The sequence below is a fragment of the Ylistrum balloti genome, unplaced genomic scaffold, assembly GCF_031769215.1.
Source record: "Ylistrum balloti isolate Yb309-2 unplaced genomic scaffold, AGI_CSIRO_Ybal_v1 Utg369862, whole genome shotgun sequence".
Taxonomy (NCBI): domain Eukaryota; kingdom Metazoa; phylum Mollusca; class Bivalvia; order Pectinida; family Pectinidae; genus Ylistrum; species Ylistrum balloti.
The window spans coordinates 535,001-552,365 of record NW_026782009.1 but is presented as its reverse complement, the minus strand read 5'-3'; the positions used below and the strand labels follow the sequence as shown (position 1 = coordinate 552,365).

The 17,365-nt window shown below is 36.8% G+C and overlaps 1 protein-coding gene across 1 annotated transcript in view; it reads right to left on the bottom strand.

Annotated features, from left to right (window-relative positions):
- Positions 1-915: 915 nt before the first annotated feature.
- Positions 916-17,365, bottom strand: part of LOC132545912 (transient receptor potential cation channel subfamily M member 3-like) — a 17,849-nt gene continuing 1,399 nt past the window's right edge. Inside the window, exons 4-25 of the mRNA XM_060209593.1 lie at positions 13,332-13,402; positions 13,019-13,171; positions 12,663-12,851; positions 12,273-12,492; positions 11,822-11,996; positions 11,020-11,131; positions 10,470-10,560; positions 10,171-10,269; positions 9,590-9,744; positions 9,205-9,497; positions 8,448-8,594; positions 7,907-8,048; positions 7,648-7,725; positions 7,086-7,280; positions 6,718-6,849; positions 5,564-5,809; positions 4,575-4,749; positions 3,689-3,815; positions 3,305-3,501; positions 3,036-3,153; positions 2,447-2,540; positions 916-1,803 (exon numbers count right to left, since the gene is read on the bottom strand). Coding sequence (XP_060065576.1) covers positions 916-1,803; positions 2,447-2,540; positions 3,036-3,153; positions 3,305-3,501; positions 3,689-3,815; positions 4,575-4,749; positions 5,564-5,809; positions 6,718-6,849; positions 7,086-7,280; positions 7,648-7,725; positions 7,907-8,048; positions 8,448-8,594; positions 9,205-9,497; positions 9,590-9,744; positions 10,171-10,269; positions 10,470-10,560; positions 11,020-11,131; positions 11,822-11,996; positions 12,273-12,492; positions 12,663-12,851; positions 13,019-13,171; positions 13,332-13,402 — 4,097 coding nt within the window. The remainder of the gene's footprint in view (positions 1,804-2,446; positions 2,541-3,035; positions 3,154-3,304; positions 3,502-3,688; positions 3,816-4,574; positions 4,750-5,563; positions 5,810-6,717; positions 6,850-7,085; positions 7,281-7,647; positions 7,726-7,906; positions 8,049-8,447; positions 8,595-9,204; positions 9,498-9,589; positions 9,745-10,170; positions 10,270-10,469; positions 10,561-11,019; positions 11,132-11,821; positions 11,997-12,272; positions 12,493-12,662; positions 12,852-13,018; positions 13,172-13,331; positions 13,403-17,365) is intronic.

Below are 17,365 nucleotides of genomic sequence, written 5' to 3'. Positions count from 1 at the left end.
AAAACTTTCGCTGACAATTGATGTTATAATCTTACTCTATGTCACAGAGCCATGGTTACATTATTATGCCGTATTTATATAAACAGGATTTTCTTTAGTACTCTTCAATACTGACGGTGACAACACTGCTGTAGAATAAGTCTATGCTGCAAACGTCTTAAAAAGTCTTGAATGTAGATAAAAGAATTTTCCAGAGCGGGATAAGCATGTCGCTTTGCTCCTTTATGAAGTACCCCGTCAACACAAGGCATTGTATGTTTACAACAAATATTCCACGATAATATGTGCAGTTGTATTTTTGTTTCACTAAATGTGTATAATATGACATTTTTTGGTATGTTTTCATAAAATACCACGTCAATATTGTATGACATTATGTACATGTAAAGTTGTATTGTTTCAATAACTGGGAAATGACCTATCTACGCCCTCTACACATTTTACAATGCTCAAAGTTCAACTATACTTGAACAACAATCACATTACACACATGTACTATGCCTACCAATTAAATATACCAGGATCGTCATTAAATAACTGGTCCCAGTCTAAAGTATATACATCATAGATAAAACGTAGTCTTATGATTCTGATTTCGTTGATATAATTGTCGTATCCTCAAGAAGGGGAGATAAGCTAGTGGAAAAATGCAGTATTTCTGAACAAAACTTGGAGGCTGGAAGCCAGCCTATTACGTAGCATTGATATTAAAAAACGCACCATAAAATTGTTTGAAAGTGTACATAAATATTAGAAGTATCTTTTTACGTTGACAGATAACGACTTGGCTGTCATCGAATTTGCACTTATGCTGTAGTTTAAGAACTGCAAATAGCTCAACATAGTCAGTAATCTTCCGACATTCGGTTTGCTTATTTGTACATTTACTGTATGAAACTGAATCTTCACTCTCATTTACGCTTGACTTTCGTTGTCAGATGACGAGAGATAAGGGGATATTCCTTTATTTGAAGACATACTTGTGTTATCTTTGTCTTTAGTATGTAATGTTGTTAAGTTTCCGCTCTCATTTCCTCTCCTTGAACGTCTCACCGTTGTCCGCCTAATGTTTTCCTTTCTTAAGTCAGGTTGATGTGTATGTGTCACTTTGCTTTCAAAGTCTTGTTCTACATTAAATGTCATATTTGCTATCTCTACGTTTGATTCGCCTTCCCTACATTCTGATTTCTTTTTACTTTTTCTATTTTGTTTGTTTGAATTTTCCTGTCCTTTTATATCAGCGTCTCCCTCCTTTTGCACTGTTTTTTTCTTCTTCTTCTTCTGACTTCTTGGTTCCTTATATTCAAATGTCCCTAATATTTCACCAACAAGCGAGCTCAGAAGTGTGTTGCTCTGCCTTCCTTTCTTTCTAATGTTTTCACCAATATGATTCACATTACTATTTTCCGGCTCAACTTTATTATTCTTTTTCAGATTAACAGATTCTTCTCTAATTTTGTCTGTTTCTTCTTCATGTTTGTCATCTTTATCTGGTTTGGAAATGCTAATGCTTTCTCGATTTTCTTTTTCCTCAGCTTTATTTGGCCACATGACATGTTTATTCTTTATGACATCGTTGATAGTTTCCTCATCATGATCCTCAGTCTGTTCCCCAACTCGTTCTCTTGTTGACTTCCGTGCCATTCTTTTTTGTTTTCTCTGTACAGCCAATAGGTCGTCAACTGCTGTTTGATGAAACTCGTGGTTTTCGTCCTTTTCACTTTGGGAATCCTCGTTTGCGTTTTCAATATTTTCGACGCTGTCTGTTTTCATCTTGGTAAATAGAACAGCACGTGACGACCCCTACAATAATTACAATTTGAAGATGCATTTCGCAATTACATTACCATAATAGTGAAAAAAGTTGCAATCTACCTTGACCCGCATTGCAACTCTATAACATATATGTGTTCTGTCGACAAACTGATCACCTTCAATCTTGGACAAGTAATGTCAAATTATTTAATTCGTTATGAAGGAATCGTATCCGAGGTGCCTAGATACAGAATATGATAGGAACGATACCTCACGACAACTTCATTTGACCAATAGATGAAGGGAATATCACTGTCATAAAACAGCAGGAAAAAAGAAGGTAAAGTAAACGCGATATCGGCTATACCAAAACTACAAAACGATAAAAAGATACCAAAACGAAACAAGGTAAGGTTTTGCAGTAGGAAAACAAAGAAAATATAAGGAAAAAAGACATGTGTAAATGGGAAGAATGTCAATATCAATGAGAACTTCAAATGATATCAACATTAGTTTTGATGTTAACTATTATATGCAGTTTTTTCCTTTAGATCTACCCTTATGAACTTCTAGAATTATTCTATGCATCTATCAGTTAGGATGTGCCAAAACTATTCTCTTGATTAACTAACGGAAAAACTCTGCATGGCCTAGCAGGAAGGGTCCATTGGAGTTGTAATTATGAACCTACCCTTAAAGATCGTTTGGAGTTGTGTCTGTCGAGCCTCACTGTACCGGCCATGTCCTTGTGGTCAGTGCTCAAACTCTCCTCAATTTTATCAAGTCTACATCAGAAATTAGAAAAAATCATGGTAAGACGCAATTTATAACTAAACATTGATATCATATGAGGGTCCAGAAGAGTATTATGTCTAAACGTAATCACTATAGGAAATGTCCATATATTTCAAAGTATCCAAGGAGAAAGAAATTGACATATTTTAATAAACATACAGAATACGCATAATAATGAATTAAACATCAATCAGCTTTTTCGTCATTCACGTATCGTCCGTGATGGAAGGTGTATAAAGTATTTTATTAATTGCTAATTTTCAAAAGAATAAGTAAATAACATATATAGAGTTACGGTTAATTTCTGGGACTAAAGTCGACCATTAGATTAGACGCCAATGATTTCACAGGGATTGTTAAAAACCTCAAATGAAGAAACGTGAAGAAATAATCCTCAATCTAAAACAAGAATAAACCGTCAAAGCGTTTTGAACAATATACTGAATCAGATACTGTTACATAAAGTGTACATTGTATTAATTTACCTGCTAACAATTTTCTGTATCTGTATTGATAATGATGTTTGAGATTCCTTCAACTCTTTCTGAAACATGTTCTTACGTTCTTCGATTTGCATTCTGCTTACACGATCGTATTCGTTGTCTGAAAAAGTAATAGCATTCCCAAGTTATGAGTTCTTCTTGATGTGTCAGCACAATGGATATAAACTTGTTCATCTTCTATTCGTTGCTAGACTTTGGTTTACATTAACGGAAGAAGGGAGATGACTCTTTTTAGCAGAACATATACATACCTGTGAGAATTAACTGATTTCTTTCTGTTGTTTTTCGGCATTTACAGCAGAGTATAAACCTAAGGAAGTGGGCGATATGAATGAAGATAGAAAACGGTGGCACAAACACAGTCTTCAATTGGTACTCGTATGTCAAAAAGTACATGTTGTAGCGCCATATTGCCGCGGTCTTTTCAAATATGACGTTGTAGATGTTACTGTAATATAAAAAGTTGACACATTACCAGTATCTTGTCTGTATTAAAGGTTATATATATATTAATTGAATCATGTCGGAAATACGTGGAATTATTATCATCTGTTACAGAGAAACTATGTTATAATGTATAACAGAAGGGTGTACTTTGTTTTTACTTTATATGGAAGAGATAATATTACTCTTACCTGAAAATAGCAATTAGTAGGTTAAGTAGAAGGACGTTCGATAACAAGATGTAGATACCAAGGAATATATATACTAGACCATGTTGCTTTCTACAAAACCTAGCATCGTCGGTGCAATCTGGATCATCTGAAATGAGTCAAATCAGATAGGATTAAATAACACATATTAGTGGGCGAGAAAAAACACTACTTAAAACGTAGACCAAATATGATATAAAGGATTCATCTCGTCAACATTATTAATAACAAATATAAGTCTGGAACAGATATATGCACGGACGTGAAAAGCGAAGACGTTTGAACAGTGTTATAGGCATGACGTTTAATACGTTGCGCATTATTTTCACTGTACAGTTCAATATAATTCTTTTCATTAAAATATGTTGAAATTTTGAAAATGATACATAATAATTTGAAGCAAATTTGGTGATCATTTGAAAATAACTGTAAGGTCTTTTTGTATTTTAACTGTACTACGTAATGGTGGACGGTGTTAGCTAATAGTTTAGACGTGGCGATGGTCGCGCCAACATCTGTTGGAACTACAGAACAATTGCACAAATTACATATCAATATTACAGAAATTTATGTTTCGATGTGCTCCGGTTAAGATTCGCTAGCTAAGGCTTGATGATAGTTATAGTGTTGTATATGATCTTATAGAAAAAACTTATTTGCTTGAAATAGCCTATGGATAGATTCAATACCTGTTAGTAAGTACAATTGGTTTACGAAGACGCTTACCCTTTATAAGTACCTGGTCTTGTTATCTTTGGACCTTTGCGCGCGTCGTTAATATTGTTCATATTATGCATTTGTGTTAACAATATTGAGTTTGAATAAAGACATTTTGTTACTCTATCGGTGTCTTCGTGTTTTAACCTACCACCTATTTCTTCTAATCCCACCTCTCCGTACACAATCCAGTAGGGCTGGTAGAAAATGTCCCGAACGATTTCAAAAGTGGGATGTCGCTCCGTGTACAACAAGGCCTGACTAGATGTACCATACGCCACGATAAATATCAGGAGAATCAGAAGAAACTGTAGCATGGACGCCGTCTACAACACATTATGTACCAAATAGGATGGAAGGCATAAATAAATGTATTCAATTATACATGAAATGTACAAATTTGTAAGTCTGCGATTAAACCTTTTTGCATATAATGTCTTTCGAATATGAAATAAAATTCACATTATCATCGTTCCTTGTCAACTGAAGAAGGCTAAATATAAACATTCAAATCGCCCATTAATAATTATGCACACCTACGGATCAATGGTTCAAAAACCTTATTGTACCACGCAAAAACAAAAGAATAACGATGAACTATCGTATTTAATGTTATAGATGTATATGATGTATAACAGGAAGTGCAGGATGTTTATCCTGTTAAATACTAAATTGCATAGGTTAGGTAAGAAAGAAAAGTAATGTATGCAGGAAAACGTTCACCTAGCAGTTCTTATAGCCTTGAAATAAAACAAACATCCAGAGATAGTCAACGGAAAATTGTATTTCCAGCAACTGTGTTTTAGATTTTTTACTTCCAGAATTTGTCGATGAAGCAATGTATTCCAAAAGAAATAATCACAACAGAACTTGCTGAAAACCATTTCCTTTCAATAAAGTCACAGTAACTTTGGTCTTTCATTTAAGATCTTGAAAGCTACCATAATCCCCCGTCAGAATTTTCTTCTAGGAAGAAGTGGATGAAGTATGAGAAAAATAGCATTAGAGAATAGTAGATATTGTACGGAAACTGATTTCCTAAGCAGCAGTGACATTGACTTCTGGACCTGAAAAGAAATTCCAAGCAATCCCCTGCTTGGAGAACAGAATGAATGAAGAGGATTGTATTTTGTTTCTTACCATTTCCTTTACCATGACCACTTGGGGTCCTAGTGTCTGATCCACGATGTAAGCCTTGAATATTTTGAGTTGAAATATGACGAGGTTGATTGAGTAGGCTATCTTTGTGAAGGTTTGATCTGGTTCGACATAGTGGACACAGTAACCAAGAACAAACAACATAGCGTTTAGGAACTCCACGATAGTTGTCACACCCATAATGTCACGGAAAGTAGCCTTCCAACCTGCTGTGGGGAAAATCCCTAACTGCAAGAAATTGGAAATAGGTATATTTCATAATTTACATATGAAGATTTCTGTAAATTTTAACCATATCTATATTTTTACTCGTTTATATTTTGTATCATTCAAATATTTCTTTCAAAATAAGTTACATGTTTGACATATGAAATAAATTGATCTGGGCCATAGGCTGTATTGAGAAAACAAAGTATTATCACCAAATAAGACAAGAACGTCGATAGTTTTTGAAACCCCGACAAGAAACATTGAAGTAGAAAGATGTAATACATAACTATATCCAACCATAGACAAAGTTACGTTTAGAATAAGCGATTTTATTTCAGATTCTGTGTCAACATGTACATTAAGTAGACATGAAAAGAATCAAATTGAAAATAACCTCTTATCCAACATCGGTTACAAATAAGAACATTAAATTATTAGTCAACTAACGTGTAAGTATGGTATGGTATAAACGAAGGCATATCCTAATCTGATGAAAATTATGGGGACGTGTTTTGGTTACCATAGTGATTTCCTTGTGAAATATTTAATTTCTTTGTGTGACATAAAGCTAGACGTATCTGATGCTCGATAGTTTGACAGTTGGTTCCGCTGTTGTATGCACTGTTCTCATTTGAGAAAGTGACCTTACTTACTTCGATTGACGAAAGTTTACATGGCGGGTGTCGTCGATGCAGAAGACGCTTACTATTCCTGAACACCTGATCTTATTCTCATTGAACTGTTTCAGGAGTCTCCACGTAAATCTTTCTTTTGTTCATATTTTGTCCTAGTTTTATGGAATTTGATATTTTCATGATTTTTTTCACTTTATTAAATCTGTGATGCAAAAGCATTAAACAAATAAGTAAAAGAGATTCAGGTGCTACTCTTATGAAACAAACCAAGCCGAGAGATACCGTACTTACTGTATACAATTCGTCCACCTGTAGTGTGAGTATCCAAGCGAGACATACGCTCTCTATGGTGGTAACAGAGGCCTTCTTAAAGTCAACCAGAACCATGTACACGAACAATGCCAGGAATACGAAATACGTCATCTAATAGAAACAACAAACGCAATTTTTTGTTTAAATATGAATTGTAAGTTTCCTTTACATAACCATTCTAATTATAAATGCAAAGGAAAACGAAATATTGACTGGATTTTTTCCGGACCGATGATTGCATACATTATAATATATTGTTACAATGTGACTAAAAAGGGAATACTACAAAAGTGCTTGACTTTTATCCATGAGGACTTTATTTGTGTTTCTGATAACATGTGACTTACATTATGATAAAAGAACTTTGTCCTCGGGGATTGGAAGTAAAGTTTGAACTTTTGATACGTTCGCACGAAAAATCTGGATCCCCCTTTTCTGCCATAGGTCTCCTCCAAACCTTCCGTCTTTTGGAGAATATATGGAACTCTTACTTTCATGACTGGTGTGGCCACAAGGATAGGTAAGACTTGTAACAAGACCATCTGAAGGCAATTCAAGGAATTATCATGAATAAGGGTACAACAGCTTGGCACGATATACACTTACAAAAATGTATATATTGTGAAAGTGTTTTGATCATAAGTTTAAGGACGTATTCTTATACACAAGAACTTTTTAAACTTGTAAACCAGCGATAACAACAACATGTCAGGAATAGAGCAAAATCAACGCAAGTTACATGTATTAATTCTGTGTAGCGTAGGATTTAGTGCCTCGGAATATCGTTTCTTGCACCACTTTCTTGCCGGCCGTAATTCGCCGTGCGTGACCAAATAATTGTAACATGAAAAACGATTTTTTCATAATTTTCTTACAGAAACCCGAAAAACTGCATTTACATTTACATACCCGTTTAACATTGACAAAAACGCCGCCGTTCCATATATCATCCATGAACTTCTGTACTGCCTGTGCCGCCATGAAATTCTAAAATAGACAAATACAAAAGGAGGTGAATATACAAATGTTACACATTAAGGTAATATCAATACCTTCTATTAAAATACTGACAGAGCCGAAGGTTATATGGCCTGTCCACTTGTCGCGTCATGTTGCTAACATATTTATTATATGTACATTTCAATCCGTGTTTCACAAATAACATTACCGTGACGTTTCCACTAGCTGCCATTTGTAGTACGGATAATCCACCCCACATAGACGAAGGACTACACAAGAGCAGTTGTGTAAGATTTTCGTTCCCGACATTACAAGCACTCAGCAGCTGGATGGCCAAATCCTCAAACATCCTGTTTGTGTATCAATAACAAGTGATTTTTACAAAATTATGTTTCTCCAACAATTCATTAGAGTATTTTGCTTTGAAAAAAAACTGTTTGTACTTTATTTTCATCCTTCAAGATGAAGAATGAAATATACACATTTGGAACTATTGTGTTGCTACCATCAAAGCAATTCTGATTATCATGCTTCATTGAATATCTGACATGAAAATATTTTGGTCATTTTAATATTGAAATTTATCGTCAACAGTGTCGACACAAAAACAGTTATCAATTACTCTGTAAGATGCTTGTTTTTTTTCCAGGATGTATCACTATAACTGTCTTATTAAAATTGCACTCCACGTTCTCGTAATTTCACTACAATTGAGTATTATGCAGTAAAAAACCCGTAAGATCAGGTACTTTTTATTCCTGTCAAGTGTTCTCTTCTCGTCTTGAAATCTATCATCTATCTGGGATTTGATTGTCTCCATTAAATGGCACATGGCGATGGCACTCTGTAGCGGTTCCTGCCTCAGCATTCGCCAAGCAAACTTTGCAATATCTGATCTGAAAATGTTAAATCTTCTGTCAGCCATTTAACTTTTCTATATAATAAATCCATTAGTTATATTGTTTAGACTTATTTCGTTTTTACCACAATATTTCTTATCAATCAATATTTCATCAAAGGAATCACATAAAAATAAGCAAAATAATGCAGGAACAGGAAAATGGAAAGAAATAAAGAATACAATAGGAAATATTGATTCTAGTACAGTACAACATATATCGAGTAAGGTACGCATTATATCTCATTAATATCACCTTTTCAAATAGGTACATGACTGTTATAAACGGAATGGTCAGATGTAAGGGACTGTATGATAATCAAATTTGAGACTATTGTTAAGACATAATTGGAATCATTGAAATATTAATTCGTTTTCAGGAACAGATAAAAATGTATTCAAAGAAAGTAGGACTACTGTTAATTGTATTTCACGGGGGTTCTTAGGAAGCTTTTGCGCCTCAACAATTGCTTTGTTATGGGGAAAATTACACATTTGAACAAACGTTGCTGATCTTTATAAGGTTCAGATTTATTGACGTCTGTTTTGTTAAAACAGGAAATCGATTGACTCTCCAGATCTAGAAACCAAGACCCTTTTATATTTACCTTAAGAAGATAACGGCCCAGATTAGTAGGTGTTTGTACGGGTAGGAGTAGTTTCCAGGACGGTCTGGCAGCAAAGTTTTGATATTTCTATCCATATACACTGCTGTCTTCTGTTGAAGCTCTATTTCTGAAGCCACGAAGTCATCATCATATCTATCAAATAGGGTTTTCAACACACGCACTGTGAATGTTCGTTCTGATATGGTCTTCACCTCGTCCCGCTGCTTTTCATCATGACGAAGATATGTTGGAGCTATGTCCTCCCAGATAGTCATCCCGTAATCATAGCATGCCTATAGTTAGTAAATAATTAACATTAAACATATTCTAATTTTGATTGAAATCTTTAACAATTATTTTGTAATAACGTGTTTTAATGTCTTACCCTTTCGTAAAGCTGATGCAGATTTTTACTGATGAAATTATTGAAATCAACAACAGTGCTTTCTTTGCCGATGAGTTCTTCGATCCAGTCAAGTCGATCTTCTTGTGTGGTAATGGCTGTCAACAGAGTTTCGTGAAACAGGTCCGTATCACAAGCTGAAACACAAAATTAAACTTTATAAAACTTCTCTTCTATCTACCTATGAAGTTATATGTTGATACCACCTATAGTTTTTTCTGTTATGATCCGGATAATATTACGACGGACGGTCGGACGGACGGACGGACAAAGTGGCGACTATATGTTCTCCCTTCGGGGAGCATATTAAAAATAACCATGCTTATCATATCTTGTTAAGTAGTCCGTTTTGTGGGTAAAGATTGGCGTAAGTGGCAGAAAATGTATTGTCCTTGATTACTTAGCCAGATTTCTGTCCCGAAACACAAAGACTATGACAACTAAATTCTTATTTCGAATTGGAAATTGCACATTACAAAAAATACCTTTTTCCTGGAATTTAGCTTAATACATTTTCAATGTTTATTATCATTAAAAATTAGAAATATCTATAAACTATATACAATCAAGGTGCAGGGTTAGAAGTTCCTGGACTTGTTCGTTTTTCAGCATATTCCATTCCACCGCTAGACTCATGATCCTGCTCAACCTCTTCTTATGTTCTGTAAAATAGTAAGCATATCAGACAACTACTATTTGCATGAATGATATGTTTATCAAATACACTAATAACTGTGGCAGTAGCAAAACTTCAGTTTTTTCATCTATGTATGCGAATAAAACCACTGAAGTAAGCGAACACATACTTTACAAAAACATTAATAACGGAGGTTTGATTACTTAACGACAAAAATAATATTACTTGTGCTGCTCTTCAGTAGAACAGTGAGAATCTTATTGTTGAAATCAATATCCTTCTCCAAGTCGCACACAGCAACACAATCTTCGCCGTCCTGTCATAAAAAATGACAAACCAATAGTTATATTTAAACCAAAGTGAATTAAATACACAAAATACACACAAGTAAATACCACCTTGAAACAAACAAAAATAGGATTAGATAAAGTACAAGGAGAATAAAACAAGGTGTATTGGAAGTCTTCTGCTTCATCGCCGACACCTGGTAATTCCAAGTATGTCATATCACTTTCCCGAAAAAGAACAAATTAAACAACAACTGAACTAGCAAGTATACGAGAATAGTATATCTATATATATTACCATTTTAAGCATTTAAAGAAATATACTATTTCATGACACAAGAATGACGAACGGAATACCAAAATATATATTGCATTTTTTGTTAAATTTTGTGTTTTCTTATATTCAAAGCATAAACGAAAAATGAATCAAAGAGGGAATCAACCAACTTTTCATTTTCGTAAGTATTGTGCTGTTCAATTTCACTTACAGTTTGAAGATTTTCTGATAATTCCATCAGCTGACTCGATATTCGATCTCTCTCACTTTTAGTGTAACTTCTCTTGACCGCAATGTATTGCAGGAAAGCTTCCTTTAAATCACTGAAACACGTGAATAATGGTGTCGTTCTATTCCTGATAAAGTAAATTAAGATAGCCAGTGAAACGTTTTGCTTTTACATTGAAAGTTTACACAGAATCTCCGTTGCCATGATAACATAACGCCATAATGTTGTTACGTATCACGATGCTCTGGAGTTACAGTGCTTTGTCTTGCATTACAAACATTCAGTAATAGATCACTCCCAACAAACAAAGAAGGACAACTCTAACAACATTTTTTGGTAAAGTTCATGTGGTCTGATCTGTTTCTAAATAATGGTCAGCATGTCACGAAATGTACTAGAATAAACAGACGATGGTATTGAATCTGTTCAGTACCTATACGATACATGGTAAGTAAACAGTGATATTCTGAAATAAATCTCCGAAACTGATAACAGGTTGAAAAGTAATCCAACATATCAAACATGTTTTGAACCAATGAACGACTATGCCTAGAATTTGTTTCCATAACTACTTACTAACCGGAATGCAAATATTAATTCTCGAAATGACGATTAGATGTCAATCAGTTAATTTTTTTGATGATAAGGTTTCCTGATTGCTGTATACAGTTCTTTAACATAAACTACCGTGTAAAGTACATTGTGTACATAAATTTCATAATTATCACAGAAGTAAAATGATGAAGGAAAGCAGTTTCTTATTCGTATTATGATAACTATTTACTCAAACTCCATATTTGGACTGTTGGCATTGGCGATGAATCCTGCCAACCCGTCTGTACCCTTAATCACCAACACTGGCAGCTTAGCCTTTAGAGCGAGGTCAATATAAGTCAACATTGACTCATCCCCTCCAGCCAGAACTATGACCACCGGAGATGAAAGTTGCGTGTGTTCCTCTGAAACATATAAATTAATCTGAACCAGCTGATTAAATGAAAATTTATTATCTCTCGTGTAAATATAACTGGATCCAAATCATCCTTGTATTTTTATTTAAATGAAAATTCAAATGCAAACCAAGCAGTCTCGTTACTAAGGCAGCATAACCATGCCTACCAATTCTTCGAAAACTGTATTTCTTTATGTATTGAGATATTTTCCTCGATATATGCCAGTCAGGTTACTTGAATAAATATCATCACATGAAAACATTCATCTGTCTATCATAGTACCCGAATGTTCGTCTTCATTGAGTTCCATGAGCTTCTGTTCTATTCGGTGACGATACTGCATCACGATCTCTGAATATTCCCCGACTCTAGTGTCACTATAATATTTCGGTTGGTCATGAGGAAAGTCTACAAACATGTGATAACCAAGGCCATGACACAAGCGTGTGTTGCCTCTCGTCTCAATGTCCGGACAAGACTTGGTGTGCGTTCGTGAGCTGCTCTGCAAAGAGTTTTCAGTGTAAAACGTCTAAAGGCATTCGCACCAAATCAATGCAAAACAGTTACAAACTATTATTACATTTTAAGGCTTTGTACTTGCAGAGAAAAAACAATAATGAAAATGTGGTTATAATATAGAAGTTTGGAATGGCATTTATAAATAATACACACCGTAAACGTTCTCGGATCAGCTACGAGATTGGGTTTGTGTTTAATAAGGTTCCACGGGGTCAGTCCGATAAGTGGAATCTTGCGCTGCTTATAGGACTGGTTTGTCTTGCTGAACACCTTATTCACCGATTTGGTTATACCCTCGTCTAAACCGGAAGTCATAATCATGGCATCAGCATCCCGGGAAAACTACGTAAATCACCAGGAACGATTGTTTTAACATATGTGTTACCAAATGTTTTTTTAAACTTCAAAATATCAAATATATGAAAAGTTCAAACTTAAAAACGATAAATACATCATGGACTTACACATAAAACTTTGAAAACAACGCAACGATGTAAATCATAACCAACCTGGACAAGTTTAGACTGGAAATTCCTCCCAAGTCGGATAGGAATCTCGTCACCAACAACAGATATAACCAAGCCTGTTTCTTTGATTTTCCAATACTTTGAAAAATATTCGAGAATTTTTCCAGGATCATTCGACGTGGCTACTTGGACATACTGAAAAGTGATACCAAGACATTGTGTTTTTCAGCTTAAATGATCATAAAAATAGGATCATAAATTGCATATTACATCAACGTTACGTATACAATGGTCCAAAGTGCAAAGTACATAATTATAGTTTATAAAATCACGTTTATAAAAATGTTTGACGAACCCTGAGTGAACTAAGACGGCTCCTCCATCTTCTTCCAAAATATACAGAGTTTCTTCGGGACTGATCGCCTCCTATAAGTACAGTTAAATAAACAAATGAATAATTCATGTTCCTTCAGAAACACATCGAAGTCATATCCAGTTAACAGATTACATCAAAAATATATTGTTGTATGTGTAATATGTGAAAACAAGTTTTCTGTATTTCTTATCTTCCCATCAAACAAAACGATGTAGTTCTTATATCACCTTTATAACATCCTCGATTCTCCAGGGGTTACAATCACTACACCTCGATACTCCCGGAGTTACAATCACTACACCTCAATACTCCAGGGGTTACAATCACTACACCTCGATACTCCCGGAGTTACAATCACTACACCTCGATACACCAGGGGTTACAATCACTACACCTCGATACTCCAGGGGTTACAATCACTACACCTCGATACTCCAGGGGTTACAATCACTACACCTCGATACTCCAGGGACTATAATCACTACACCTCGGTACTCCAGGGGTTACAATCACTACACCTCGATACTCCAGGGGTTACAATCACAACACCTCGATACTCCAGGGGTTACAATCACTACACCTCGATACTCCAGGGGATACAATCACTACACCTCGATACTCCAGGGGTTACAATCACTACACCTCAATACTCCATGGACTATAATCACTACACCTCGATACTCCAGGGGTTACAATCACTACATCCTCGATTCTCCAGGGGTTACAATCACTACATCCTCGATTCTCCAGGGGTTACAATCACTACATCATCGATTCTCCAGGGGTTACAATCACTACATCCTCGATTCTCCAGGGGTTACAATCACTACATCCTCGATTCTCCAGGGGTTACAATCACTACATCCTCGATTCTCCAGGGGTTACAATCACTACATCCTCGATTCTGCAGGGGTTACAATCACTACATCTCGATTCTCCAGGGGTTACAATCACTACACCTCGATACTCCAGGGGTTACAATCACTACACCTCGATACTCCAGGGGTTACAAACACTACACCTCGATACTCCAGGGGTTACAATCACTTTACCTCGATACTCCAGGGGTTACAATCACTACACCTCGATACTCCAGGGGTTACAATCACTACATCCTCGATACTCCAGGGGATACAATCACTACACCTCGATACTCCAGGGGTTACAATCACTACATCTCGATACTCCAGGGACTATAATCACTACACCTCGATTCTCCAGGGGTTACAATCACTTTACCTCGATACTCCAGGGGTTACAATCACTACACCTCGATACTCCAGGGGTTACAATCACTACACCTCGATACTCCAGGGGTTACAATCACTACACCTCGATACTCCAGGGGTTACAATCACTACACCTCGATACTCCAGGGGTTACAATCACTACACCTCGATACTCCAGGGGTTACAATCACTACACCTCGATACTCCAGGGGTTACAATCACTACACCTCGATACTCCAGGGGTACACCTCGATACTCCAGGGGTTACAATCACTACACCTCGATACTCCAGGGGTTACAATCACTACACCTCGATACTCCAGGGGTTACAATCACTACACCTCGATACTCCAGGGGTTACAATCACTACACCTCGATACTCCAGGGGTTACACTACACCTCTCCAGGGACTATAATCACTCGATACTCCAGGGGTTACAATCACTACACCTCGACCTCGATACTCCAGGGGTTACAATCACTACACCTCGATACTCCAGGGGATACAATCACTACACCTCGATACTCCAGGGGTTACAATCACTACACCTCGATACTCCAGGGGTTACAATCACTACACCTCGATACTCCAGGGGTTACAATCACTACACTCCAGGGGTTACTACACCTCGATACTCCAGGGGTTACAATCACTACACCTCGATACTCCAGGGGTTACAATCACTACACCTCGATACTCCAGGGGTTACAATCACTACACCTCGATACTCCAGGGGTTACAATCACTACACCTCGATACTCCAGGGGTTACAATCACTACACCTCGATACTCCAGGGGTTACAATCACTACACCTCGATACTCCAGGGGTTACAATCACTACACCTCGATACTCCAGGGGTTACAATCACTACAACTGTATCCTAGATACTCCAGGGGTTACAATCACTACACCTCGATCACTCACTACACCTCGATACTCCAGGGGTTACAATCACTACACCTCGATACTCCAGGGGATACAATCACTACACCTCGATACTCCAGGGGTTACAATCACTACATCTCGATACTCCAGGGACTATAATCACTACACCTAGATACTCCAGGGACTATAATCACAACACCTCGATACTCCAGGGGTTACAATCACTACACCTCGATACTCCAGGGGTTACAATCACTACACCTCGATACTCCAGGGGTTACAATCACTACACCTCGATACTCCAGGGGTTACAATCACTACACCTCGATACTCCAGGGGTTACAATCACTACACCTCGATACTCCAGGGGATACAATCACTACACCTCGATACTCCAGGGGTTACAATCACTACATCTCGATACTCCAGGGACTATAATCACTACACCTCGATACTCCAGGGGTTACAATCACTACACCTCGATACTCCAGGGGTTACAATCACTACACCTCGATACTCCAGGGGTTACAATCACTACACCTCGATACTCCAGGGGTTACAATCACTACACCTCGATACTCCAGGGGATACAATCACTACACCTCGATACTCCAGGGGTTACAATCACTACATCTCGATACTCCAGGGACTATAATCACTACACCTCGATACTCCAGGGGATACAATCACTACACCTCGATACTCCAGGGGTTACAATCACTACATCTCGATACTCCAGGGACTATAATCACTACACTTTTGATTTCAGAATATTTTATTGTCTTGGTGGTATTAACAATAGGAATTGGGCAACAGGCAGAGCCTATGAAAGCCCTCTCCTTACAGTGCATAAACAAGTATACAGACACATCAATCAAAATTAAAGATAACAGATAATAATAATATTAGGAATAAGAATGTAGAAGATAGATTCAAATGGATGATTATATAACAGAAATGCAAAATAGGCATCACCATCATTTGTATTATTGAGTTCCAGAGCAGTAACATTAACTAAAAAGTACAATTAGGCATCACAAGATATTACAAGACTGGGTCAAAATATGTCCATTTGTGGTGGGACAGGCTGCAGGTTCAAACAGTCCATTTGCACACAATCCTGAGTCCCTAAAATGGACGGGCGGACCCACACTTGGGACATCAAATACAAATGAAAGATAGAAAAGATAGAAGTATAGAATGGGATGTACATTTGCTAAAACAGGCGACCAGTGTCAGTTATGAATATCTGAACTATATTAAGAATAAATTTATTCATGTTTGCATCAAGTATAGGAGAACCTTTAAGAAATGTATCAATTGTAGGAGGTATAGAATCACTAAGGTCAGAAAGGGAATTAAAGCGGAGTTGTCTCTGGTAACACTACACATTGTTACTCCAGGGACTATAATCACTACACTTTGCTACTCCAGGGACTATAATCACTACACTTTGATACTCCATGGACTATAATCACAACACCTCGATACTCAAGGGGTTACAATCACTACACCTCGATACTCCAGGGACTATAGCCACTACACCTCGATACTACAGGTACTATAATCACTACACTTCGATACTCCAGGGTCTATAATCACTACACCTCGATACTCCAGGGATTATAATCACTACACTTTGATACTCAAGGGGTTACAATCACTACACTTTGGTACTCCAAGGACTACAATCACTACACCTCGATACTCAAGGGGTTACAATACTTTCACTCTCTGCTCCCGTGGAACATGTCAAGGCACCTCGAGGTCACATAATGGTATATCGCATTGGCTTTGAATTTGGCTGTCCTTTGTTATATTCAAAAGAACGTATCAGCCTGTGACTGGTCCGTTGTTTTCTCCTGGAACCAATTAAATTACTTCGTTTGTGCCTTC